The following is a 26001-nucleotide window of genomic DNA, read 5'->3' as shown; positions in this document are numbered from 1 at the left end:
TCAGTGGATGGCAGAGGTGCAGGTGGGTGAGATGGGAGCCCCAAACAGGAATGAATGTGCTGCCAAAAAGTTGGACTCTTGTTGGCCTTGATGGCAATAAAACTATGTAAGATTGGAATGTTTTGGGCGACAAAGCAGGAGGGATGCTTACAACTGATTTTCAGCCCTCTTTATAGAGGATAGGGAGTTATCAGGGATAATGTGTGTCTGTGTGTTACTACTTTAAAAGTAAGATTTTATTTATTTATTTATTTATTGGCTGCGCTGCGCAGCTTGTGGGATATCAGTTCCCTGACCTGGGATTGAACCCCGGCCCTGGCAGTGAAGGCGCCACTGGACCACCAGGGAGTTCCCTAAAAGTAAGATTTTATTAAGACACACACACCCCAATGTTCATAGCAGTGCTATTTACAATAGCCAAGACGTGGAAACAACCTAAATGTCCATTGACGGATGAATAATGAAGAAGATGTGGTATATACAGAAAGGAATACTACTCAGCCATAAAAAAGAATGAAATAATGCCATTTGCAGCAACATAGATAGACCTAGAGATTATCATACTAAATGAAGTAAGTCAGAAAGAGAAAGACAAATACCATATGATATCACTTATATGTGGAATCTAAAAAAATGATAGAAATAAACTTATTTACAAAACAGAAATAGACTCACAGACATAGAAAACAAATTTATATTTACCAAAGGGGGAAGGGAGAGGGGGAGGGATAAATTAGGAGTTTGGGATTAGCAGATACAAACTACTATATATGAAATAGATAAACAACAAGGTCCTACTGTATAGCACAGGTAACTATATTCACTATCCTGGGATAAACCATAATGGAAAAGAATATGAAGAAGAATATGTATATATATGTATAACTGAATCAATTTGCTGTACACCAGAAACTAACACATCGTAAATCAACTATACTTCAATTAAAAAGTAAGATTTTATTATGGAAGACAAAAAACACACGAGAGAGAGAGAGAACAGTATTATGATCCGCCTGTGTTTATCCCACGATGACGACACTATTTATCAACTCATGGCCGACCTTGTTTCATCTATGTCCCCATCGGCTTCCCCCTCCTGTGTGTGTTTTTTATTTTTTTTAATTAATTAATTTATTTATTTATTTTTGGCTGTGTTGGGTCTTAGTTTCTGTGCGAGGGCTTTCTCCAGTTGCGGCGAGCGGGGGCCACTTTTCATCGCGGTGCGCGGGCCCCTCACCGTCGTGGCCTCTCCCATTGCGGAGCACAGGCTCCAGACGCGCAGGCTCAGTAGTTGTGGCTCACGGGCCTAGCCGCTCCGCGGCATGTGGGATCCTCCCGGACCGGGGCACGAACCCGTGTCCCCCGCACTGGCAGGCGGACTCCCAACCACTGCGCCACCAGGGAAGCCCCCTCCTGTGTTATTTTCTCAACCACTGCGCCACCAGGGAAGCCCCTCCTGTGTTATTTTGAAGCAAATCCCAGACATTGTTTCATATACAAAAAATTCGGTATCTATCTTTAAAAAATAAAGGCTCTTTTCAAAAACATCAGGGGACTTCCCTGGTGGTCCAGTGGGTAAGACTCCGCGCTCCCAATGCAGGGGGCCCGGGTTTGATCCCTGGTTGGGAAACTAGATCCTGCATGCGTTCCTGCAACTAAGAAGCCCACATGCCCCAACTAAGAAGTCCACATGCCTCAGCTAAATATCCTGCATGCCGCAACGAAGATCCTGTGTGCTGCAACTAGGATCTGGCGCAGCCAAAATAAATAAATAAATAATAAATAAAACAAAAACGAAAGGACATCAGTAGGTGAATAGATTAATAAACCATGGTACATCCAGATGATAAAATATTACTCAGTGCAAAAAAAGAATGAGCTATTGAGACATGAAAAGACATGGAAGAACCTTAAATACATATTAGTAAGTGAAAGAAGCCAATCCAAAAAGGCTAGATATTGTCTGATTCCAACTATATGACATTCTGGAAAAGGCAAAACTATGAGATTGTGAAAATGTCTGTGGTTGCCAGGGTTGAGGTGGAGGGAGGGATGAAAAGGTGGAGCACAGGAGATTTTTTTTAAATTTTTATTTATTTTTGGCTGCATTGAGTCTTCATTGCTGCACTAGGGCTTTTCTCTAGTTGCGGCGAGCGGGGGCCACTCTCCGTTGTGGCGCATGGGCCTCTCACTGTGGCGGCCTCTCTTGTTGTGGAGCACAGGCTCTAGGCACGCGGCCTTCAGTAGTTGTGGCTCGCGGGCTCTAGAGCGCAGGCTCAGTAGGTGTGGTGCACGGGCCCAGCTGCTCCGTGGCATGTGGGACCTTCCTGGACCAGGTCTCAAGCCCGCGTCCCCTGCACTGGCAGGCGGATTCTCAACCACTGCGCCACCAGGGAAGTCCCGAGATTTTTTTAAAAAATTGAAGCATAGTTGATTTATAATGTGTTAATTGTTGCTGTACAACAAAGTGATTCAGTTATACATATACGTATACGTTCTTTTTTATATTCTTTTCCATTATGGTTTATCACAGGATTTGAATGTAATTCCCTGTGCTATACAGTAGGACCTTGTTGTTTATCCATTTTATATACAATAGTTGGCGCCTTCTAATCCCAAACTCCCAGTCCATCCCTCCCCCATCCTTCCTCCCCCTTGTCAGCCACAAGTCTGTTCTCTACGTCTGTGAGTCTGTTTCTGTTTCGTAAATAAGTTCATGTGTGTCATATTTTAGATTCCACATATAAGTGATATCATATGGTATTTGTCTTTTTCTTTCTGACTTACTTCACTTAGTATGATAATCTCTAAGCCCATCCATGTTGCAGAGGATTTTTAGGGCAATGAAAATGTTCTGTATGATACCATAATGATGGCTACATGTCATACATTTGTCCAAATCCATAGAATGTAAAACACCAAGAGTGACCCCTAATGTGAACTATGGACTTTGGGTGATTATGATGTGTCAGTTTAGGCTCATCAGTTGTAACAAATGTCCCACTCTGGGGGGAGATGCTGATAATGTAGGAAAGCTATGCATGTGTCGGGGGAGGGGATATATAGGGAACTCTTTGTACTTTCTAAGCTCAGTTTTGCTGCGAACCTAAAACTGCTCTAAAACATAAACTTTATTTTTTTTGAAAGATAAAATATGAAGTGATGGATATGTTCATTATCCTGATTGTGATGATGGTTTCATGAGTATTATACGTATATCAAAATTTACCCGATTTAAGTATGTTCCACTTTAAGTATGTTCAGTTAGAATTGTCAATTATACCTCAATAAGTCTGTTTACAAAAAAAGGAATGAAGTATTGATATATTCTACACCTTGGATGAACCTTAAAAACATGATGCTAAGTGAAAGAAGCCAGACACAAAGGCCACATATTATATGATTCCATGTATATGAAGTGTCCGGAATAGGCAATCCATAGAGATAGAAAGTAGATTAGTGGTTGCTGGGGCTTGTGGGGGAGGGGAATGGGGAATGACTACCAATGGGTATGGGGTTTCATTCTGGTTTGATGAAAATGTTCTGAAATTAGGTAGTGGTGTTGGTTGCACAATTCTGTGAATATACTAAAACCAGAGATTAAACATTTTTTCTCTCTTTTTTTGTTTTATCTTTTAATTTTTAAAATTATTTATTTTAAATTTATTTTTATTTATTTATTTATTAAAAATATTTATTTATTTATTTTTGGCTGTGTTGGGTCTTCGTTGTTGCGTGCGGGCTTTCTCTAGTTGCGTCGAGCGAGGGCTGCTCTTCGGTCTGGTGTGCAGGCTTCTCACTGCGGTGGCTTCTCTTGTTGCGGAGCACGGGCTCTAGGCGTGCAGGCTTCAGTAGTTGTGGCTCGTGGGCTCTAGAGCGCAGGCTCAGTAGTTGTGGTGCACGGGCTTAGTTGCTCCGCGGCATGTGGGATCTTCCCGGACCAGGGCTCGAACCTGTGTCCCCTGCACTGGCAGCGGATTCTTAACCACTGTGCCACCAGGGAAGTCCAGATTGGACACTTTTAAATGGTGAATTTTATGGCATGTGTTATATCTCAAAAAAGCTTTTTTTTTTTTATAAGAGTGATAGGGTTGTTACAGACTGTTTTGTCTTCCACCTCCCTCTGCAATTCATAGGCTGAAACTTCAGCCCCAATGTGATAGTACTAAGAGGAGGAGGCTTTGGGGAAGTGATTATGCCATGAGGGTGGAGCCCTCCTGAATGGGAATTGTGGCCTTATAAAAGAGACCCCAGAGAGCTCCCTTACCAGGTGAGGACACAGTGAGAAGGGAAAAGGCTGTCTATGAACAAGGAATTGGAACTCTCACCAGACACGGAACATGCCAGCATCTGGATCTTGGACTTCCAGCCTCCAGAACTCTGAGGAATAAATTTTTTGTTGTTTATAAGCCATCCAGTCTATGGTATTTTGTTAGAGCAATCTGAACGGACTAAGACACCCCCTACTGTCTGTCTATTCTCAGCCAAACAGCCAGAGCCTTCCTGTTAAAGCTTAAGTCAGGTCACATCACTCCTCTGATGTAAAGTCTTCCACTGACTCAAATTAGGTCTAGCCCATCGGGCCCTGCTGTTACCTTTCCGCCTCCCTCATCTATAGTCCCCTTTGTTCATGCCATTTTAGCCACTGTGGCCTCCTTCTCTGGCCTCGAGTCTTTGCATTTGCTGTTGCTGCTTCTCACCCTCTGTCGGTGAATATTCTCCCCAGCTCCCTCCCTCCTTCAGCTCTGGACTTAAGTGACTCTTCAGTGAGAGCTTCCCTGACCACCCAAATATTTAAACTTGCAACCCACAGCCCACCCACCCCTCCCAGGTCCTCCTCCTGCTTTCTTTTCTTCTCCCAGCACTTTTCGCATCATTTATGCTATGTGCTCTACTTCTTTGTTTATTATTTGTAGCTCTGCATTGCATGTGGGCCCTATGAGGGCAAAGATCTTTGTTTTGTTTCACTGATGTGTCCCCAACACCTGTCACAATGCCTTGCACCAGGTGCTTGATAAATGTTTGTTGAATGCACACCTATGTTCATAGCAGCACTATTCACAATAGCCAAGACATGGAAACAACCTAAATGTCCATCAACAGATGAATGGATAAAGAAGATGTGGTACATATATACAATGGAATACTACTCAGCCATAAAAAAGAACAAAATAATGCCATTTGCAGCAACATGGATGCAACTAGAGATTATCATACTAAGTGAAGTAAGTCAGAAAGAGAAAGACAAATACCATATGACATCACTTATATGTGGAATCTAAAATATGGCACAGATGAACCTATCTACAAAACAGAAACAGACTCACAGACATAGAGAACAGACTTGTGGTTGCCAAGGGGGAGGGGGAATGGGGGAGGGGTGGAGTGGGAGTTTGGGGTTAGTAGATGCAAACTATTTCATATAGAATGGATAAACAGTAAGGTCCCACTGTATAGCACAGGGAACTACATCCAATATCTTGGGATAAATCATAATGGAAAAGAATGTATATATGTGTATAACTGAGTTACTTTGCTGTACAGCAGAAATTAACACAACATTGTCAATCAACTATACTTCAATAATAAATAAATAAATAAATAAATAAATAAATAAATATTTGTTGACTGAATAAGGAGTAGAAGGTAAGTTAGGGGGACGAGAAGAGCTGAGATGAAAGAAGGAATGAAGCCAACAAACATTAAGGTTGTTAAAGATTATGACCATAAAAAATGGCCGTGGATCTTAGATGCCCCATCTTTTTATCCAAAGCCTCTGGCCTGAGCCACCTTTAACAACTTGGCAGAAGTGCCCTGGAGTCTGGATGGGAGGAGAGGAGAGGAAGAGGGAGCAGGGGCCAGGTGGGCAAGGGTTGGGAGGGGTCTGGTTCCGCAGGGGAACCACTTCTTACTTCCCAGCCAGTGAGGGGGCTGCATTTGAGCCACTGTTTCAGAAACAACGTAACTAGTGCAGACTGCTCCTTTGATAAACTAGCAGATGAATCCCCGTGGGGTATGCAGGATTTGGGAAAGGGGAGGTGAATTGGCACCAGGGTTCACTCACCAATCAGGCATAAGAAACACAGGCTCCTGAGGAGAGAGGCTGCCACTGGAGGGGTGTGGGTATGAATGGGCTGTGAAGGTGGAGGTGTGGGTTGAGATGCAAAATACTATGAAATTAATGATTTCTCCTCTCCCACGACCCAGACCACCCTGTCAGTAGCACTTTTCATTTTTCTCAGTCATAGCTCCCTGTTTGTTTCTTTCAGAGAACTCCCCACACTCTGTAACTACCTTACTTGTTCTCTTGTTTATCTGCCTCCCCTTCTAGACTCTAAACTCCAGGAGAGCAGGTATCTAGTTTCTCTTGTTCCCTGGTCTAGCCTGAGAGTCCAGCACAGTGCCTAGTATATATAGTAGGTGCTCAAGAAATATTTGTCAAAGGAATGAATGAACCCAGACAGAAGGAAATACTCTGATCACAATGCTTCTCCACTGGACGGCTGGGGATGGGGCACTCTGATCCCCCTTTCTGGGTTTTGCCTCTTGTTCCAGGCTGTGTCATAGACACCTGGCCCCCAAAGCACGCTGTCAGCACGAGGAGCCTCTGTCCCAGGGGCAGACCTTGGGCACAGCCTCTGTCCTGGGCTCCGGCTTTGAGTGGTGGCTGTAGGAAAAGGGCTCGTGGAATTCCTTAGCTAGGACAGGGGTATGAGTGAGAGAGATGGGTTAGAGATGGGGTCATGTGGATGGGGGTCGGGTGGGTGGGAGGATAGACTCACAACAATCTAGAAGAGAGAATGAGGCCTCAACAGCAGAAGGGCTGAAAAGGAGGTGGCACATTTGAGAACTATTTAGGAGGTAAGTTAAGCAGGATTTGGTGATTGACGGTATTGAAGAGAAGGAAACCGGGGCACCAAGAATGATCCCAAGGCTTTAAAAGAATCAGTGTCGCAGCCATTTCTTTTTGGCCTGTAGGTTCCTCCGGTCCAAAGGCACAGAAATGGCCACTGGACTCCTCTGCCGCTCCACAGTTCATTCAGGACTTACGGCGACCCTCACAGGTATCCCGTCCTGTGCTGCGCTCTGAGGGACACGCTCCCTGTGTTGAAGGGGCGCACGTCTGGTCTCGGAGACACACACAGTGTGCCCACTGCGGCCATCGCATAAAGGATGCTCTGGGGCCGAGAAGGACGGGGTCGGAGGAGTCTTTACGCGGAGACACCTAAGTGGGGTCTCCCGGAAGAACAGGTGTTTGCTAGCGTGGTATGAGGTGGGTAAAGTGAATGAGGGCGCAGGTAAAGGACTAGGAAAGGCAATAAAACGACTTAAGAAATAAGAAAGAGGTCTGTCAAGCGGCTGCAACACCGGGAGTGTGAGCGCAGGCATCATGATGCCCCAGACTGGGCAGCGCGTGGAGGCCGTACTGGAGTTTGGATTTATCTCCCAGCCCACGCGGGAGAGACACAATACGGCCCCAACTCACAGGTCAGATCCAGGGAAGGCAGCCGAAAAGCCTCGGGCTGGAGCTGAGCGAGGGGGTGCCCCCAGTTAGGGACTTCCAAGTCCCTGTAACCGAAACCCCGGGAAGCGGCGGCTTTGGGCAAAACCATTCTCCGGAGGTGGAGAGGGGAGAGAAGGCCAGCACTCGGAGCCCAAGTCCGCTGAACCAGCTGGAACGTCCACTCGCCTCTTCTCTTCGCTCTTCTCTTACTTTTGAGCTCTGTTCCGCCCCATTTGCTCGCCTCCTGCGCGCCCGCCAGTGCCGGGCACCACCAGTTGCTCCTCGGCCGCCCCCTCCCGCGCGTGGTACGGCCCGGCGGGCGCGCGTCCAGGCACAGGTTATAAAGGCCCTGCTGCGGCAGCCGACTGCGGACTCAAGATGCGCCCGAAAGAGTTGGGACAGGGTTCAGCCGGCGACTGGCCGGGACCCGGCGATCCGGCAGCAGTCACTCCAGCTCCTCCGCCCGCAGCCAATCCCGCTCCAGAGCCCTCCGCCGAGCCTGAACCCGCCCCTGTGCAGGTACCGGCGGCAGGACTGGGAGCAGGATCCGGATCCGCAACCGTCTCGGGACCCTCAGCGGGAGCTCGCCCGGCCTCCAAGGCTGGATCGGAGGCAGGAGCCCAGCGCGCGTCCGCATTCTTGGCAGTCCAGGGGAATGCCCAGTCCGTGCCCAACAACTCGGACGCGCCGTGGACTCGCTTCATATTCCAAGGTCCATTTGGGCCCCGGGCCGCTGGCTTGGGGACTGGAAAGGCAGCGGGCATCTGGAAGACGCCGGCTGCCTACATCGGCCGGCGGCCTGGGGTGTCGGGCCCCGAGCGCGCCGCCTTTATTCGGGAGCTGGAGGAAGGTAAACTGGGTCCCCGGGCCCCCGGAGCAGGTGGGACTAGGGCAGCAGCAGGCAGGAGGGGGCCCCGTCGGGTCCGGGCGCCGGGTCCCCTCTGGCACTCAGTCCCACCCCTCCGCCCACCCTTGCGAAGTCATGGTCTGCGGCGCCTCTCCGGTCCCCTTTCCCCCACCTCCTTCTCCCCTTCTCTCGTTCCCTATTTCCGTCGGTGGGTAGGATCCCCGGGGCTCGCGCTCCCCTGCCCCCCTCTTCACGCCTGTTGCTGCAGCAGATCTGCGCACTCTCAGTGCCCCCCTCCCGAGGCTACCGCAGTGCCAGGAGAGGGGCGGGGGGCTGCGGGAGGGCGCTGCCCGGTGCGCTCTGAGCCTGCGCTGGTCCGCCGCGCCAGCGACGGGGAGGTGGGTGGGCAGAGGGGAGGTTTTGCCAACCTTTTGGCTGCTGAGGTCAAGATCGGGCTTCCCCCCCACCCCCAAACAATCTTGGGGGTGGGCGGAGCCTCAGACAGATGCTGCCTCTCCTCTTCCCTCCCACCTGCTCCTCGGTCGCTGGAGCGCTCCTGATTGGGTCTAGAGGCTCAAGTGGCCCCTACCCCAGTGCTGGAGAAGTCTCCTCCTCCTCTCCTCACGCAACAGGTGCAGGGTGGGTGACTGCGTCTGTTTTTATGATCCGTGAGGCTCCAGTGAGCTGGCCAAGGCTGCCCTGTGGGTAAGGGGTGAGGAGTCAGTCGGCGCTGTACTTCCGCTAGCTGCCTCCATTCTCCTAGGTTCCAGGAACTGTAGGACTGGGATATCCTTACCTCTCGCAGGCCCCTCCAGAAAAAACAAACAGTCAATCAAACAAACAAACAAGAGTCCAGCTGGCCCTGGGAGCAGGGAAGGGAGTGCTGATTACTGGGGGTATGGAGAGGATGTTGGGGGCAGAAAGGGAACTCAGTCTTCTCCCTTGTTGCTGACCCTTGCTGTTGAGGGCAGGAAACAGTAGGGTGGCAGGTAGCATATGCCCCCTTTTTCCTGATGCGGCTTCCCGCTTTCTCTTGCAGCGCTGTGTCCTGACCTACGCCCACCAGTCAAGAAGATCACCCAAGAAGATGTCAAAGTGATGTTAAGTTTGCTAGAGGAGGTGTGTGCTGCCTTCCCTACCCGGGACAGTCCCAGCTGTAGCCAGGCTCCCGTTTTAATTATGTCTGTAGGGGTAGGAGTGTTCTTGCCTGAATACCTCTCTGGGGGGCGAGCTGGAGGTCCCTCTTATGGAAGGCAGGTAGATGTGGGATGTCCAGGCTGGAAGAGCTCTTAGCACCATCCGGTCTGATCTCTTTTTCCATAGGGGGAAACTGAGTCAGGTCCCACAGTGGGTTCATGGCAGGCTCTTGTCTAGTACCTTGGAGAACTAGGGGATAGAGAGGGTCTCCAGTAGTGGCCTAGCTTTCCTCTGACCGCTAGCTTCTCCCATCTGTCTGGGAGATCCCAGAAACCAGGAACATATTCCCCATGGATGGGGGTCCCTCTGCAGAGAGAGCGGGACCTGAACACGGCAGCTCGCATTGGCCAGTCCCTGGTGAAACAGAACAGTGTTCTGATGGAGGAGAACAGCAAGCTGGAAGCCATGCTGGGCTCGGCCAGGGAGGAGGTACCTGGGTGGGGAGGGCAGGGGGAGGCGTATCTCAGGCCTGCCTCCATCCCACTGTGCTGGGATCTGTGCCTGCCCCCGCCCATACCCCGACCCAGGGCTCCTCTTCCTCCTGCCAGATTTTACATCTCAGACACCAGGTGAGCCTGCGGGATGACCTCCTTCAGCTTTTCTCAGACTCTGATGACGATGAGGAGGAGGAGGAGGAAGAAGAAGAGGAGGACGAGGGGGAGGAAGAAGAAGAGCAGGGGCATGATCATTCCTATGAAGCTTCAGACCCGTGAGTGTCCTGCCTTTTTTTTTTATTTTTTAATTTTTGCTGCGCCACGCGGCTTGTGAGATCTCATTTCCCCAACCAGGGATTGAACCTGGGCCACGGCAGTGAAAGTGCCAAATCCTAACCACTGGACCATGAGGGAATTCCCCACAAGTGTCCTGCCTTTGCACCTGGGCGGCCCCTTCTCTGAGCCTCAGTTTCCTTGTTCGCAAACAGGGACACCATGTACCTGCCACTGGGGTTGCTGGAGCTAATTGAGACCACCGCAGTCAGCCTGGGGTGGGGGAGCCCTGGGTGGGCTGGGAACTGGGTCCCCCGAGCCCCTGCACCCCGACTCCCATCACTCCCTCCCCTAGGACTCCTCTGACAGAGTCAGAGTCACACCGCTGCCCGCAGCTGGAGGCCCTGCAGGAGCAGCTGCGGCTGCTGGAGGAGGAGAATGAGCAGCTTCGAGAGGAGGTGAGGATGGGGGAAGAGGGTGTGCCCGTGGGCAGGGGGTGTTGCCTCCCCTGCCCCTTCCTCTCTCCCTCCCTGCAGGTCTCTCAACTCGATGACCTTGAGGAGGAGGAGCAGATGTTCATCCTGGATTGTGTGGAGCAGTTTTGTACGTGAACTTGTAACGTGGGGTAGGGGGCTGTCCAGAGGAGCAGAGAGAAGAACCCGGGATTTGGAGTCTGGAGACTTGAGTTCATGTCACAGCTCTGACACCTCCTAGCTGTGTTAGCTTGGACAAGTTCCTTAACCTCTCTGAAACTTCATCTTTAGAATGAGGGTTAATAATCTTGGCCCTGCTGACCTCTCCAGGGGTTACAGCTGAGGAAGTGCTTTGTGCAAACTGCGAAGAGCTGTACAGATGCTATGGGGCTCCGCTAAGCCTGTCTCCTTTTGTTATTTGAGAAGGGGGAGGGAGGGGGCTGGGAGCGAGGAATGGAGGGAGCCATGAACTGCCAGAGACCAGGCCCCCCCTCCCTCCTCAGGCACTGCATGATTAGGCAGAGGCTGTGCCTGGCACTGTGTGGTCATGGAGATGCGTGAGGCACAGCGTTTGTCCCTGAGGAGCTCAGGCCTAGCTGGGCAGATGCATACTCAAGGTGGCAACAGCTGAACTCGTGCTGTTCCGCTCACCCCAAATCTGGCCTGCCTTCCCCCTGGGTTCCCTGAATGGCCCCCCTGGTCCCAGGCCCCCGGAGTAAGAGCCAGTCCCCACATTCTGTTGCTTCTATGTCCTAGGAAAGGCTCACGTCTCTTTCCTTTTCCCACCCCAGCTGCCTCTAGCCCAGGCCACCTCTTACCTGGTCTCTCTGCCTCCACTCCTACCCTTCCAGGCCCTTCTGCACACAGCGCAAAGGAGTTTTCTAAAACCAAATCTATGTCACTCCCCTGCCTAAAATACCCAAATAACTCCCCATTGGCCAAAGGATAAACCCCACCCTCCCTGCCCCAGCCCTAGTGATCTGGGCCCTGCCCACTGCCTCAGCCACTCCCTCCTGGTGTCCTCTGGGCCTCTCCACACCCTGCCTGGGCCCTGTCTTCCCTTCTGCTGGGCGAGCCCCACTTCCCCGAGGAGGTCCTAGCATCTCAGACCTTGCCAGCCTGGCCTGGGTGCGGCAGCTGTGACCCCCGATGCACCCTTTACACTTTCTGCAGCCTAGTTCATAATACGCACTATTGTGATTTCTTTTTCCCTCAGTCTCCACACTGGTCTTGAGCTCAATGTGGGCTGGGGCCAGGTCTTGCTAACTGCTTGTCCAACACCCTGCTCTGTGTCAGTCAATAAATGTTTATTGAAAAGAAGACCCAAGTGAGGGATGCTAAGCCCTGTGGAACCTGGGGGACTTGGCGCGAGCTGAGGGGTGCAGGTGGACAGAGGCATCTGGGAGACTGAGGGCCCGGGGAACCAGGGCTGACCTCTCCCCACTCCTCCCCAGCGGAGGCCAGCCAGCAGATGGTCGAGCTGTCGGAGGTGCTGGCACTCAGGTTGGAGAACTATGAACAGCAGCAGAGGGAGGTTGCCCAGTTGCGGGCCCAGGTCATGAAGCTGCAGCGGTGCTGCCGGTCGGTGCGTCAGGGTGTGTGCGGGGCTCCTTGCTCCTGTCGTGGCCCCATGGGACCCACACCTCCTTCTCCCTGCCCCCACCCCATGGAGCTCAGAGGCCCAAGGCCCCTCTCTGTGTCAGAGTCAGTGTTGGAGGAGACATCAGAGAGCGCCTCATCCTGTCCCCTCGTCCCAAGTTGGGAACCGAGCCCAAAGAGAGACACAGGGTGTTCCAGGAAACAGACCACGTGACTCCCCACGTTCTTTGGCCTTATTCCATGTGACTTCTTTTTTAAAGAGCTGCCAAAGACTCACTGATGAGCTTGGGAAGACTTCCCAGAGCAAGGTGTGCACGGGAGTGGGGAGGTCTGGGGTGAGATTCACTGGTCTTGGGTCCTTCCAGTATGGGGCTGAGGCTGAGAAGTTGCAGCAGCAGCTGGCTTCGGAGAAAGAAATCCAGATGCAGCTCCAGGATGAGGTGAGGCCCCCCTGGGCTCCTGGCCCAGCGTGGGGGACCTGGAACCCTTGGGCAGCTGCCTGACTCTCCTGAGAGGACAAGCTCCTTGCAGCAGGGACTGGGTCTGTCCTTTCCATACCCTCAGGCTCTGGCACAGGGCCTGGCAGGTGGCAGTTCATTTGGGGTCTGAGTGGAGTGGAGTCCGGGGATCACCCTGCATATCATTATGGGGGTCTAGGGTCTGGGCCTCTTGCCTCTTTGCCCAGGCTTCCCCGCCCCCTGGGGAGAGAGTGGGCAAGGCGTCTGGGCTGGGTGTGCCTGGGTCCCAGCAGAGCCTGGGGGCGGGTTCCCAGCTGCAGGACCTACGGGAGAAGTACTCCGAGTGTGGGAGCATGCTGATTGAGGCCCAGGAGGAGGTGAAGACCCTCCGCCAGCAAGCGTCCACTGGCTCTGTCACCCACTACACGTACACTGTACCTCTGGTGAGGCCCCCTGGCTGCCTGCCTTTTACCTCTGTGTGCTCTGTGTCTATCCGCAGTCTTTCCTGTGCCTGGAGGTATGGGTGGGGGGTTCTGTGCGGATCTTCTGGTAATGTCCCCCCTCTCCACCATAGGAGGCACTTCCTGATTTCCAGGAGACCCTGGCTGAGGAGCTCAGAATGTCTATAAGGAGGATTATCTCAGACCCTGTGTTTTTTATGGAAAGGTGCACTCTGGGCCCCAGACCTTTGCCTGCCCTGCACTCACTCTTGCCTACCTGGTAGGCAGCAGCCTTTCTGGTAGTGGGAGGGGTTCCCCCCCCCGCCCCCCCGGCTCTGACCTCCCTCCCCCCCTCCCCCCTCCCCCCCTTTCCCCTCGTGGTGCCCCTCCTCCTGCCTCATTGGTCCTTGGCCCCTTCCACTCAACACACCTTTCCTCTGTGCACACGTTCTGCACGCATCATTTCTCCCTGGGATTTTTCTGCATGATGGGGTCCCAGGGATTTCGCACTTTCAGCTTCCTGTTGCCTCGGGACAGTGAAGGCCCTTTTCTATGTTGAAGGAATTATGAAGTGACTACAGAGGAGACCTCAGATCTGGGGTACGCCGACCAGGGGCTCCCCCTTCACCTGCCCTCACCTTTTTTTTTTTAATTTTATTTTTTTTTGGCTGCGTTGGGTCTTTGTTGCTGTGCAGGCTTTCTCTCGTTGTGGTGAGCGGGGGTACTCTTCATTGCGGTGTGCGGGCTTCTCATTGCAGTGGCTTCTCTTGTTGCAGAGCTTGGGCTCTAGGAACGCGGGCTTCAGTAGTTGTGGCTCGCGGGCTCTAGAGTGTAGGCTCAGTAGTTGTGGCACATGGGCTTAGTTGCTCTGCAGCATGTGGGATCTTAGTTCCCCGACCAGGGCTTGAACCCGTGTCCCGTGCATTGGCAGGCGGATTCTTAACCACTGCGCCACCAGGGAAGTCCCCACCTGCCCTCACCTTTCAGCAGCCAGACAACCCCCTGCAGCTGGTTCTGTGACCCTACAACCCTGGAGAAGCCCCTGCTCTCGGGCCGGCTGGGCTAAGAGTTGTTCTGGGAAGGAGCTGCCCCCTTTGCCTTCAAATCTTGCCCCACAGGTGGCCGTCTGATTTGAGGCTTCTCCAAGTGGGGGCTGAAGCCTTCCCTTCACCTGACCAGGGGCTGAGAGGCGAATGGGCACTGGCCTAGGAGCTGGGAACAACTGGGACTGAGTCCCAGCTTGATCCCTTTACTGGCTGTGTGTCCTTGGGCAAGTCACTTGACCTGTCTGGGCCTTACTAAAATGGATTTGTTCCTATGGCAACTAGATGTGGGATGGGTTGTGAACGTTAAATAACGAAGGAGATGGGCAGAGGGGATGTTATTCCTGCTGGTCTGTTCCGTGCAGCAGGGTGGGGTTACTGGGGGAAGGCGGGGCCTATGCAGTGTTGGTGACCATTCTTCTTTCTACCAGGGTCATGGGCTGGGTGTTTGAAGCCTTGAGTCTGGTACCCAGCTGCCCTCTCCCCTGGCTGGGACAGAAGTGGGGAGTAACCATCAGGGTCTGTGTGCAGACTGGGGTGGAGAGCAGGAGCCCCAGTGGCTGGAGATGTCCTGGGGGAGTGAAGAGGGATGGCTCTGGCTTTGGGGGGTTAGGGAAAGACTTTCCTGTCTCCCTGCCCAGATATGAGCTGCACCACAGTGAGGATCGAGAGCAGGAGCAGGGGCTCGAGGCAGAGGAGGGGCCGATGTCGGCTGAGCATTTCGTGCCTGCGGAGGAGCTGGGGGCCACAGAGAGGCGCTGCCAGCTGAGGAGGGGGTGACGGAAGAGGCAGAGCTGGTGTCTGAGGAGGCTGAGGCCTGGGAAGAGGTGGAGCTGGAGCTGGATGAGGCAACGCAGATGAATGTGGTCATGTCAGCCCTGGAGGCCAGCGGCTTGGGCCCCTCGCACCTGGACATGAAGTATGTCCTCCAGCAACTGGCCAACTGGCAGGACGCCCATTACAGGCAGCAGCTGAGGCAGAAGATGCTCCAGAAAGGTGAGTGCTCCCGTGGGGGCCTCCCTCCCGCCAGCCGGACAAGCTGCAGATCGTCAAGCCGATGAAAGGTGAGGGTAGGTGAGCCCCCCAAACGCTCACTTACCCCAGCCCGGCCCCACCCAGTGTGCTGATTTGCATGGACTTTGCATATCATTTACATAGGCACCTCAGGTCCCCCTCAGTGGGAATAAGCCCCAATGCTTTTTTACATGGAGTTTGCATAGGATTCCAGATCTTCACCCTTTTTGCTCCTGGGGCTGGGCTGGGGGTCAGGGCGCGGACTGTAGCCCCTCACTGCGTCTCAGCTTCCTGTCTCTGCCCGCGCCCTTCCCGTGTCCCCCACCCCCACCTCCCCCATCCCCAAGGCTCCCCAACCCTGCAGCAGTGGCAGCAGCAGGCCAAAACAAACATGGGGGGCGGGATCGTGGAGGAGCAGCTGGGGGTGCCAACCCAGGACTTTCGGAGGCTGGAGGAGGAAAGGGTCAATCACCCTCCCAGGGCCTGGGAGGAAGAGGGGCCTTCTGGGGCCACCCAGGCCATTGGGACGAAAGCCTCTGCCAGCAAGGGCCGCAGTCGGACCAGTCCCCTGGGTGAGTCTGAAGGTGAGCTAGGGTCTCCTACAGGGTGATGGGGGGCGGTTAAGGTCTCCTCTCCCCAGCTGGAAGCCCCAAAGGTTGGGGAGTAACACCTGCTGAGTACAGGCCTTGTGCTAGGCCGTGAGAGCCCTGCCTTGAGGAGCTCATGGAGATATCAAAGGTGATTTAGTGATGCGAATTATCTTCTTTAATCCTCACACCCCTGTAGGTACGTATTATCCCCATTTGGAGAGGAAACGGAGGTTCAGAGAGCAAAATAATTTGTTCAAGGCCACTGAACCCGTTTTCTTCACTGCTATGCCATAACAACTTTTCCGACCCATCCCTCCCTCCCCTCTAACCCTGTCCTGGTGCCTTCTTGGCTTTCTGGGTGAGCTGTGAAGTTTATAACCTGTTGGCAGCCTCACCATTATATCTGATCTGCCCTGACTCTGATGGTCACTGCTGGGTGGCCTCATCGGGGTCGCCATGTAAGGTTGTGCAGGTTGTAAACTGAATGGTGACCTCTATGGCCGGGCAGCGGACAACCTTCATGACTCTCAACGGTGGCTGTCTCTTTCTGATATAGCTGACCAGGCCTAGCCCCTGTCTGCTGCCCAGGCCAGACCTGTGGTCCTCAGGCCCCCAGTTCACGTCCACCCCCTTCTCTTCCAGGCTTTGCTGTTTCCCAGCAGCCTGCAGAGGCCCCACAGACAGCCTGAGGCCCCTCATTCCGCTGCCTGGCCAAGCCCCACCCTCCCCAGACCTCCCTTCCCTGGCTCAGAAACCGGACCCCCGATCTGTCACCAGCCCACCCGCTGTCCTGATGAACCTGGGCCGGAACTTGAGGGCCCAAGCCTTGACCCTCTTCTGGGACAGGCTGAAGGAACCCCGGCCCTCGTTCTGTAGCTGGTGCAAAAGCTGTGGCTGCTGGGCCTGGATCACTTGGTGGCCCCAGGGACGTAAGAAGCCCAGGGGGAGGCCAACCAGCTACCAGACTCCGCTCTGAGCTGGGGCAGGGCTCAGGCCCGGGGTGTAGGAAGTTGTTTTGAGCACCTTGCTCACTACATGCCCCTCACCCCTTGACCCCCAAATCAAAGGTGGCTTCCCAGTCCTTGGTGACTTTTAGGAACCTGGTCGTCTGTCCCAGTTCTTGGCTCTTTCTTCTGAGTCCCTGATTACTGTGTGTAACCAGAAGCATCTGTCTGTGTGGGCGAGGACTCCCTCTGCCTGGGATGGGGGTGCAGGGCTCGCTCCCCTCGCCTCCCCTCCCCACCTCCCCGCCTGTGGCCTGTGAGTGTCCAGGCTCCCTCCCAAGGCCCTGTCACTCCCCACCACGTCCTCTCCTCAGTGCCCCTTGTTTCCTTGTTCTAGATGTTTCGCCCTTTCCCACCCCTTACTCATAAACACCTGGAGTCGGGGGCGCAGGACCCCCGTCGGTATCTACCCACCTCCCCACTGTGCTTCTCACGCTCCTGTTGCTTGTGCAGGAAATAAAGGACCTGTGCGCTACCTGGCCCAGCCTCTGCTGTCTTTCTCAGGGAGTGCACGTGTGTGTGTGTGCATTGTGTGCGTGTGCATGTGCACTTTGGTGGGGCAAAGCTGTGGAGAGAGGATGGGCTGCAGTAGTGAATTATGTGCCAGGGGCTTTGATTAAATACATAATCATTTCAACAGCCCCTGGGGGGGGGTGGTGGGTGATCTGATAAATGGTCGTCAGGTGATGAAACTGACACCTAGGCAGGTGAAGTGACCCTCCCAAGAGTGGAACAGCTGGTTGTGGAGCTGGGATTTGAACCCAAGCCCTCAGGCCTCCAGAGCCCATGCTTGGGCAGGCCCCCTTCCCTGATCCTTTCTGTTCCTGGGATCCTGACTCAGTGCCTGGCTGCAAAGGGTAAAGCAGGAATGAAGTCACCACTGTCTTAGGCAGAGGTCCCCCAGAACAGCATGTGAAAACAAGCCGTTTACTTCCGTTAAATGAGGCTGTTGGACTGACTCTCGCCAAGGCAGGATTCTCAAACATGCAGGCAGAGAGGGACAGAAAACAGTATGAGATCAGAGGGTCCCTGAACTTTTGTTATGAGTCTGGCTTGATGTGTTCAATTTCCAGTCTAGAGTTTATCATTTTGGAAAATAAGAGCTCAATTCTCAGAGCGGTTTAGTCACCTTCTAATTCTTGGTGTTTCCAGAGCATTGATGATAAAGATTTCAATCATGAAAAAAAAAAAACAAACCCAAGTAGTTTATTTAGAAGATGATCCCAGGAAGCACTCTTGGTGGGGGAGTGGGGAATTGAGAACAGAAGCAAGCTAACGAAAGGGAGTTTTAGGCAACAGAGGCTCAGTCCTACTGGGGAACCCTGGGAGGGAGTGTAGCCCATTGCAACTCAAAGTGTGGTCTGTGGACCAGCATCATTAACATCTCCCGGGAGTTTATCAGAAATGCAGAATCTCAGGTCCCACCCAACACCTATATTGTCGGAATCTGCATGTTGACAAGGTCCCCAGGACCTTGACCTTCAGTGCATATTGAAGTCGGAGATGCACCGATCTAGAACCCGTTTCAGTTACCCCATCCAAGGGGCGAGGAAGCTGGGGCAGGCATCCTCCAAGTTTCGTTTGTCATTGGCTGAGGTCTGCTCCTGGGGGTATTAACTCACTGGTGCTCTGGCCTCTCCACACGTACACTGGGGAAAAGCCCCCTGGCAGAGACTAACTGTGCTTGTCACGGACCATGGTCAGCGTGTGCTAGAATGGTGAGTGCCGAGGATGCGGGCAGGTCACTGACAGTCTGCTACAGTTCACCCTTTGTGCCGCTCAGATGCACTCAAGCCCCATGTGGAGTTCACTCTGGCCTGGCATTGCTTCTTTAAGATGGTGGCTGGTCCCAGTATCTTAGAAAGAAGAATTACACCTGGAGGATGAATGGTATAAGCTGTGGTCCTCAGCTGCAATTGGTCCTGAATCCTTAGATGAGATTTCTCGTCTCCTTCCTCTACCACCCATCCTATATTCCCCTCTTCCTTGGTCAGCACTTCAGCTGGTCCAGGTTGCTTTCCTGGTGAAGTAGCCTAGATCTTCATTCCTGAGACGTCTGAACACTTGGTCAACGGCCCTGGTCAGGCTATTGTTACTGCAACTGCCTGTTTATGGTTATCGCCAGGCAGGAAGTCCCAAGACGCACTTCAGTGAATCCGCCTGAGTTCCAGACCCCGAATACTCCTTCCTGCCCCCATTAGGAGGCAGTGATCCTAGCCCCTCATGTTAATCAGAATCAGTAACCCCTGCTAATAATTGACCTTTCTTTGCCTGATGGTCTAATGACATGAACCAAAAATGGCCAGGCAGCCCCTATAACTTAATTTTTTTCTTTTTCTTTCTTTTTTTTTTGTTTTTTTTGCTTTTTTTGTTTTTGGCCGCACCGTGTGGCTTGCAAGGTCTTAGTTCCCTGACTAGGGATCGAAACTGGGCCCCCTGTAGTGGAAGCGCAGGGTCCTAACCACTGGACCACCAGGGAATTCGCAAGCCCCTATAACTTTAGATTTAGGAGAATCTTTACTGTTTTCCCTGGTGGAAGCATCTTTCCCCAGGAACCAGGATTTCTAGTCCAGGAGTGTCTAGAATCGTGGGGACAGGAAGTACAAATTTCTGAGGTGGGCCACTGGCAGTGATGGTCATAGGGACCACTTCCATTCTCCCCCTAGGTTCCCGGACCCGCGTGTTCTGGTTGTCAGGGACAAAGCACTGTTTGAGAACCTCTGGCTCAAAGTATATCCTGCACCCCACCCTCCAGGGTGCATCCCCAAGTTAGTGCCTTAGCTGCGCCTTTAATTCCAACATTCTTTTAGGCCTGCGGTCTCTGGGTCACATGGTGTCTGGTAGGACAAGTGGATCCCATGGTCATGTGCTCATTGCTGCCCCTCCTTCACTATAAAGCAGGTCCCTTGTCTGAGGTCATGTTTTTTTATTTTTTAATATTTTTTTAACTTAACATCTTTATTGGAGTATAATTGGTTTACAATGTTGTGTTAGTTTCTGCTGTATAACAGTGAATCAGCTATGTATATACATATATCCCCATATCCCCTCCATCTTGCATCTCCCTCCCACCCTCCCTATCCCACCCCTCCGGGTGGATGCAAAGCACCAAAGCACCGAGCTGATCTCCCTGTGCTATGCAGCTGCTTCCCACTAGCTATTTTACATTTGGTAGTGTATATATGTCAGTGCTACTCTCTGACTTCATCCCAGCTTCCCCTTCCCCCTCCCCGTGTCCTCAAGTCCATTCTCTGTGTCTGCGTCTTTATTCTTGTCCTGCCCCTAGGTTCATCAGAACCATTTTTTTTTTTTTTTGATTCCATGTATATGTGTTAGCATATGGTATTTGTTTTTCTCTTTCTGACTTACTTCGCTCTGTATGACAGACTCTAGGTCCATCCACCTCACTACAAATAACTCAGTTTCATTTCTTTTTATGGCTGAGTAATATTCCATTGTATATATGTGCCACATCTTCTTTATCCATTCATCTGTCGATAGACACTTAGGTTGCTTCCATGACCTGGCTATTGTAAATAGAGCTGCAATGAACATTGTGGTACATGTCTCTTTTTGAGTTATGGTTTTCTCAGCATATATGCCCAGTAGTGGGATTGCTGGGTCATATGGTAGTTCTATTTTTAGTTTTTTAAGGACCCTCCATACTGTTCTCCATAGTGGCTGTATCAATCTACATTCCCACCAACAGTGCAAGAGGGTTCCCTCTTCTCCACACCCTCTCCAGCATTTCTTGTTTGTAGATTTTTGGATGATGGCCGTTCTGACCCGTGTGAGGTGATAGGAGGTCATGTTTTACGGGATCCTGTGATGGCATGTCACACACTGTGCGTCCTTAGATGCTCCGTGGTCCTGGAGCGCTGGGGGAGGCACTGCGGGCAGAAGGGAAAGCTTACCTTCAGAACGTGAACCACTCCCCGCCAGGATGGTTCAGTGCCCCTTCTAGGGTGGAGGGTGTCTGATGGAGTCAATTTACCAAGTGGCTTGTTGGTCCCCTAAGGGCATATGGTCCCATAGCCAGGGCTCAGAAATGGCCTCTTCTGCTCACAAGTTGGATGTGCAGCGGAGGTAGTAGCTGGATTGACTCTCGGTTCCATGCCTGACCTCTGTCTCTGGCACCATGGTCACTTTATTCATGGGCCCGTAGTGCAAGTAAGGAGTGGCCAAAGACTGCATCTAGCTGACCTCCATTGGGTGAGACATCCTGACCACCTGGTCGTTTCAGTGGATGCTCTCAGGTGGGTGGGCACTGATGTGAGACACAAAGGTCCACAGGCCCTGTGCCGCCCTCCATAGATCTATCTACTTGCCTCTTTCCCAGATGTCTTCGCCTCGGAGTTTCTAGTCTTTCTCTTGCATGTCCCCTGACTGATCTGCTGCTGCCCAGAGGTCTGTGTGTGTTCTTCCCCCAAACCGCTTCTCCCTCCACGCCAAGTGGATGCCCAGGTCCAGAACGTGAAGCTCTACCCACCTGAAAGACAGCCCTTCACCACCGTCTTCCAGGGCCACCCAGAGTGAGCCGTAGTTCAGCAGCAGTTCATTTTCAGTTTTTACCAGCTTATCAAGTCTACCCCCTCGTGAACCAGGCTTGAATTCTTCCTCCTGTATGAGCTGGCCATAGGGAACCTCCAGTGAGGCTATAGGGGTAAGCCGAGGAAGAGGCACTGGTGCAGTAGACGTAGGTGGCCTGGGGGTGTGGGTGACTGACTAACATTTTTGTGCCCTCTGGCCTTCCTCAGGCCCAATCTCAAGTGTACTATTTCATCCTAAACTGAATCACTGCTTGGCCCATCCAACCTTATGAAGTGGTGGGTCTGAAAACACCCAGCTCATGATGGGCGACTCTGATTGCATAGTAACTTAATGTCCAGTGGTCAAGTGCTCATTCCCTACTAAGGCCCAGGAGCATGCTGGGAGTGGCTTTTTTAACAGTAAATAATTATCTTCTGTAGATAGCATGCCCTTGACTCTAGAACAGGGGTCAGCAAACTATGACCCATGGGCCAAATCTGGCCTGTCACATGTTTTTGTTTGGCCTGCAAGCTAAGAATGTTTTTTGTTTGTTTTTTTAAAAAATAAATTTATTTATTTATTTTTTGGCTGTGTTGGGTCTTCGTTGCTGTGCGCGGGCTTTCTCTAGTTGCGGTGAGCGGGGGCTACTCTTCATTGGGGTGTGCGAGCTTCTCATTGTCGTGGCTTCTCTTGTTGTGGAGCATGGGCTCTAGCCGCGTGGGCTTCAGTAGTTGTGGCACGTGGGCTCAGTAGTTGTGGCTTGCAGGCTCAGTAGTTGTGGCTTGCAGGCTCTAGGGTGCAGGCTCAGTAGTTGTGGCATATGGACTTAGTTGCTCCGCAGCATGTGGGAACTTCCTGGACCAGGGATCGAACCTGTGTCCCCTGTATTGGCAGGCGGATTCTTAACCACTGTGCCACCAAGGAAGCCCTAAGAATGTTTTTTATAGTTTAAATGGTTACACTTTAAATGGTTATTTGAGTACCTATGCAATGTCCTTGATTTTGCCTCTTGGCCTGCAAAGCCTAAAATATTTTCGGTCTGGCCCTTTAAAAAAAAGTTTGCCAGCCCTAGGGGTCTGCACTGCAGTTCTCTTATTGGGACTTCCCAGAGACTTCACATGAAATTCTTGTCCAACACAGATATTTCTAGCACTGTGGGATCTGTAGCATCACAATTACTGAGATTCTTTTTTTAAAATTTTTATTTTATATTGGAGTATATTTGATTAACAATGTTGTGTTAGTTTTAGGTGTACAGCAAAGTGATTCAGTTATACATGTACATGTATCTATTATTTTTCAAATTCTTTTCCCGTTTGTTGCAGAGTATTGAGCAGAGTTCCTTGTGCTATACAGTAGGTCCTTCACAATTACTGAGATTCTTATCCGTAGTGAATTAGGATGGGATCCAGGTGGATGAGGGTGCATTGGCTTATCAATTGCTTCAGCACTTAAGAGATAAGAGCAATGATTATTATGACTGTGGAGTTGCTTGGCTATTGTTAATCATCAGAGAATCTCTAAAGGAGGAAAATGTTAGGCTCAGGTCAGCCAACCATTGACTCAGGACATAGTATGAAAGTCAAATGGCCTCCATTGCAACAAAGGGAAGATTGCATTGGAAATCAGGACCAAGACCTGATGGTACGAGTGCAGAGTAACAAAGGAGGCTGAAAGCAGAACTCCAAAGGTCTCCTCTGCTGAAGTCCTAGAATGAAAGGAATGGGACCATGACACCCATGGGTGGAACATTTGAGGAGATGCCCTTAAGAATCTTGAACTCCCAACCCTCCTACACTGTTGGTGGGAATGTAAATTGGTGCAGCCACTATGGAAAGCAGTATGGAGGGTCCTTAAAAAGCTAAAAATAGAGTTGCCGTATGACCCAGCAATCCCACTCCTGGGCATATATCTGGGCAAAACTCTAATTTGAAAAGATACATGCACCCTTATGTTCATAGCAGCACTATTTACAATAGCCAAGACATGGAAGCAACCTAAATGTCCATTGACAGATGAATGGATAAAGGAGATGTGGTACATATATACAGTGGAATACTACCCAGCCATAAAAAGAATGAAATAATGTCATTTGTAGCAACATGGATGGACCTAGAGATTATCATACTAAGTGAAGGAAGTCAGACAGAGAAAGACAAGTACCAAAAGATATCACTTACATGTGGAATCTAAAATATGACACAGGGACTTCCCTGGTGGCGCAGTGGTTAAGAATCTGCCTGCCAATGTAGGGGACACGGGTTCGAGCCCTGGTCCGGGAATATCCCACATGCCGTGGAGCAACTAAGCCCATGTGCCACAACTACTGATCCTGTGCTCTAGAGCCCGCAAGCCACAACTTCTGAAACCTGTGCACCTAGAGCCCGTGCTCTGCAACAAGAGAAGCCACCGCAATGAGAAGCCCGCGCACCGCAAGGAAGAGTAGCCCCTGCTCGCTGCAACTAGAGAAAGCCCGCGTGCAGCAATGAAGACCCAACGCAGCCAAAAATAAATAAATTAATTAAGAAAAAAATGACACGAACCTGTCTACAAAACAGAAACAGACTCACAGACATAGAAAACAAATTTATGGGGAATTCCCAGTGGTTAGGACTCAGCGCTTTCACTGCCGTGACCCGGGTTTGATCCCTGGCCGGGGAATTAGGATCCTGCAAGCCTCACGTCCCAAGGCCAAAACAAACAAACAAACAAATAAATAAATAAATCCCCTACCCCATTTAAAAAAGAAAAGAAAAGAAAAACTTATGGTTATCAAAGGGGAAAGGGGATGGGATAAATTAGGAGTTTGGGATTAGCAGATACACACTATTACATATAAAATAGATAAACAACAAGGGCCTACTGTAAAGCACAGGGAACTATATTCAGTATCCTGTAATAAACCATAATGGAAAAGAATATGAAAAAGAATATGTATACATATGTATAACAATCATTTTGCTGTACACCAGAAGCTAACACAACGTTGTCAATCAACTATACTTCAATTAAAAAAAAAAAGTAAAAGAATCTTGAACTCCCGGTTTCCGGGAATCCTCTGGGCTGGAAGAAGGGCCTCTACCTTGCCAGAGGGGAGCAGCTTCCCTTTACCTGGAGGCTGCAAAGACCTCCTTGAGGCAGATGCCTCCTGAAATGATGCTTCTCAAGATTTGCCCCTGCCACCCTTAGGCGTTTCTAAACCACAAGCTAACGTCAGGTCTTAGCATGTGGAGAAGTACTGCTCCAGATAAGAGAAGAGAGGGATTATTCACCGCCAAATGCTGCAGGAGCTGAATGACCTGGATAATATGTACCAGCAGGGACCAGGACGACAAATATAGGAGTGGATTTTTGAGGTTGGTAGACCCAGGAGCGTGAGCTGGAGAATGGTAGAATGACTGGCTAGGGTAGAGTTTATTTTATTTTATTTTGACCACGCTGCCCGGCTTGCGGGATATTAGCTCCCCGACCAGGGAATGAACCCGGGCTCTCGGCAGTGAAAATGTGGAGTCCTAACCACTGGACAGCCAGGGAATTCCCAGGGGAGAGTTTATTGATATGGGAGACAAGGTTGTTTACTCTCCTATGACTCAGGATTTAATTTCCTGGCAAAGACACCTGAAGCCAAATGCCTCGCTGGCAATGACTCCTTGAAGCTCAGACAAAACAACAGTATACAGCAATTGACTTGAAGATGTCTGAATTGCCTCAGCAGAGTATTGAGGAAGGAGACAAAAGGCTCAGAGAAGCAGGCTTGCTAGAATGGAATTGTGATGTAAGATGAGAGAATCCACAGGTGACTGTGATGCTTCAGGTGTTATCAGCACCCCTCTTAGCACAGCAATGGGGTCTGGCTGGTGCAGGACCAAATCTCAGAATCCCATCATGGGGGTCTTACTTCCTATAACCCCTTCTAGTACCCACTGTCTTAGGATGCGTTCCCCTAGGTGCAGACTTGGAGACAGGGATTTGAATGCAAGTAGTTTATTTGGGTGGTGATCACAAGAAACATCCGTAGCAGGCTAAGGATGTGAGACAGGGAAGGGAAGGGAGCCAATAAAGGATATCGTTGAGCAGGTCACTGCTGTGGGTAACTAGGGCTCAGTGCTACTGGGGACCTCTGGGAGACAGAGCAGCATACACCTCAGAGTTACCCCACCCCAGGGGTGAGGGAGCTGGGGTATTTATTCTCCAACTCTAATCTGTCATTGACTGACAGATGCTTCTGGAGGTACTAACTCCCCAGAATTTCCAGCCTGCCTTGCATTCTGAAAGCCCTCAGGTGGAGCGTAGCAGGTGCCTGTGGTAGGATGCTGTGACAGGCACAGGAACAGTAAAGGAATATGAGTGAAACGCCAAGTGTGTGTGCCGGCCACGCGCCTATCCATTTGATAAATATTTTTAAAATTATTTATTTATTTAATTCAGTTTTGGCTGCGTTGGGTCTTTGCTGCAGCACGTGGGACCCCTCGCTGCGGCGCTCGGGCCTCTCTCTAGTTGTGGCGTGTGGATTTTCTCTTCCCTAGTTGTGGTGCGCGGATTTTTCTCTTCTCTAGTTGTGGTGCGGGTTCCAGAGCGCGTGGGCTCTGTAGTTT

At 51.3% G+C, this 26001-nt stretch overlaps 1 protein-coding gene across 1 annotated transcript; it reads left to right on the top strand.

Annotated features, from left to right (window-relative positions):
- Positions 1-7864: 7864 nt before the first annotated feature.
- On the top strand, positions 7865-17319 carry HAP1 (huntingtin associated protein 1). The gene is given in 16 exon segments (XM_036838363.1): positions 7865-8354; positions 9391-9470; positions 9861-9977; positions 10097-10257; positions 10611-10713; positions 10792-10858; positions 12183-12313; positions 12693-12767; positions 13100-13228; positions 13360-13451; positions 13787-13825; positions 14910-15024; positions 15027-15264; positions 15630-15866; positions 15978-16020; positions 16515-17319. Coding segments are annotated over 16 exon segments (2433 nt in total). The 5' UTR covers positions 7865-7882; the 3' UTR covers positions 16849-17319.
- Positions 17320-26001: the final 8682 nt, after the last annotated feature.

This window comes from Balaenoptera musculus, chromosome 20, assembly GCF_009873245.2.
Source record: "Balaenoptera musculus isolate JJ_BM4_2016_0621 chromosome 20, mBalMus1.pri.v3, whole genome shotgun sequence".
Classification (NCBI taxonomy): Eukaryota; Metazoa; Chordata; class Mammalia; order Artiodactyla; family Balaenopteridae; genus Balaenoptera; species Balaenoptera musculus.
This window is presented reverse-complemented; position numbering and strand designations above follow the sequence as displayed.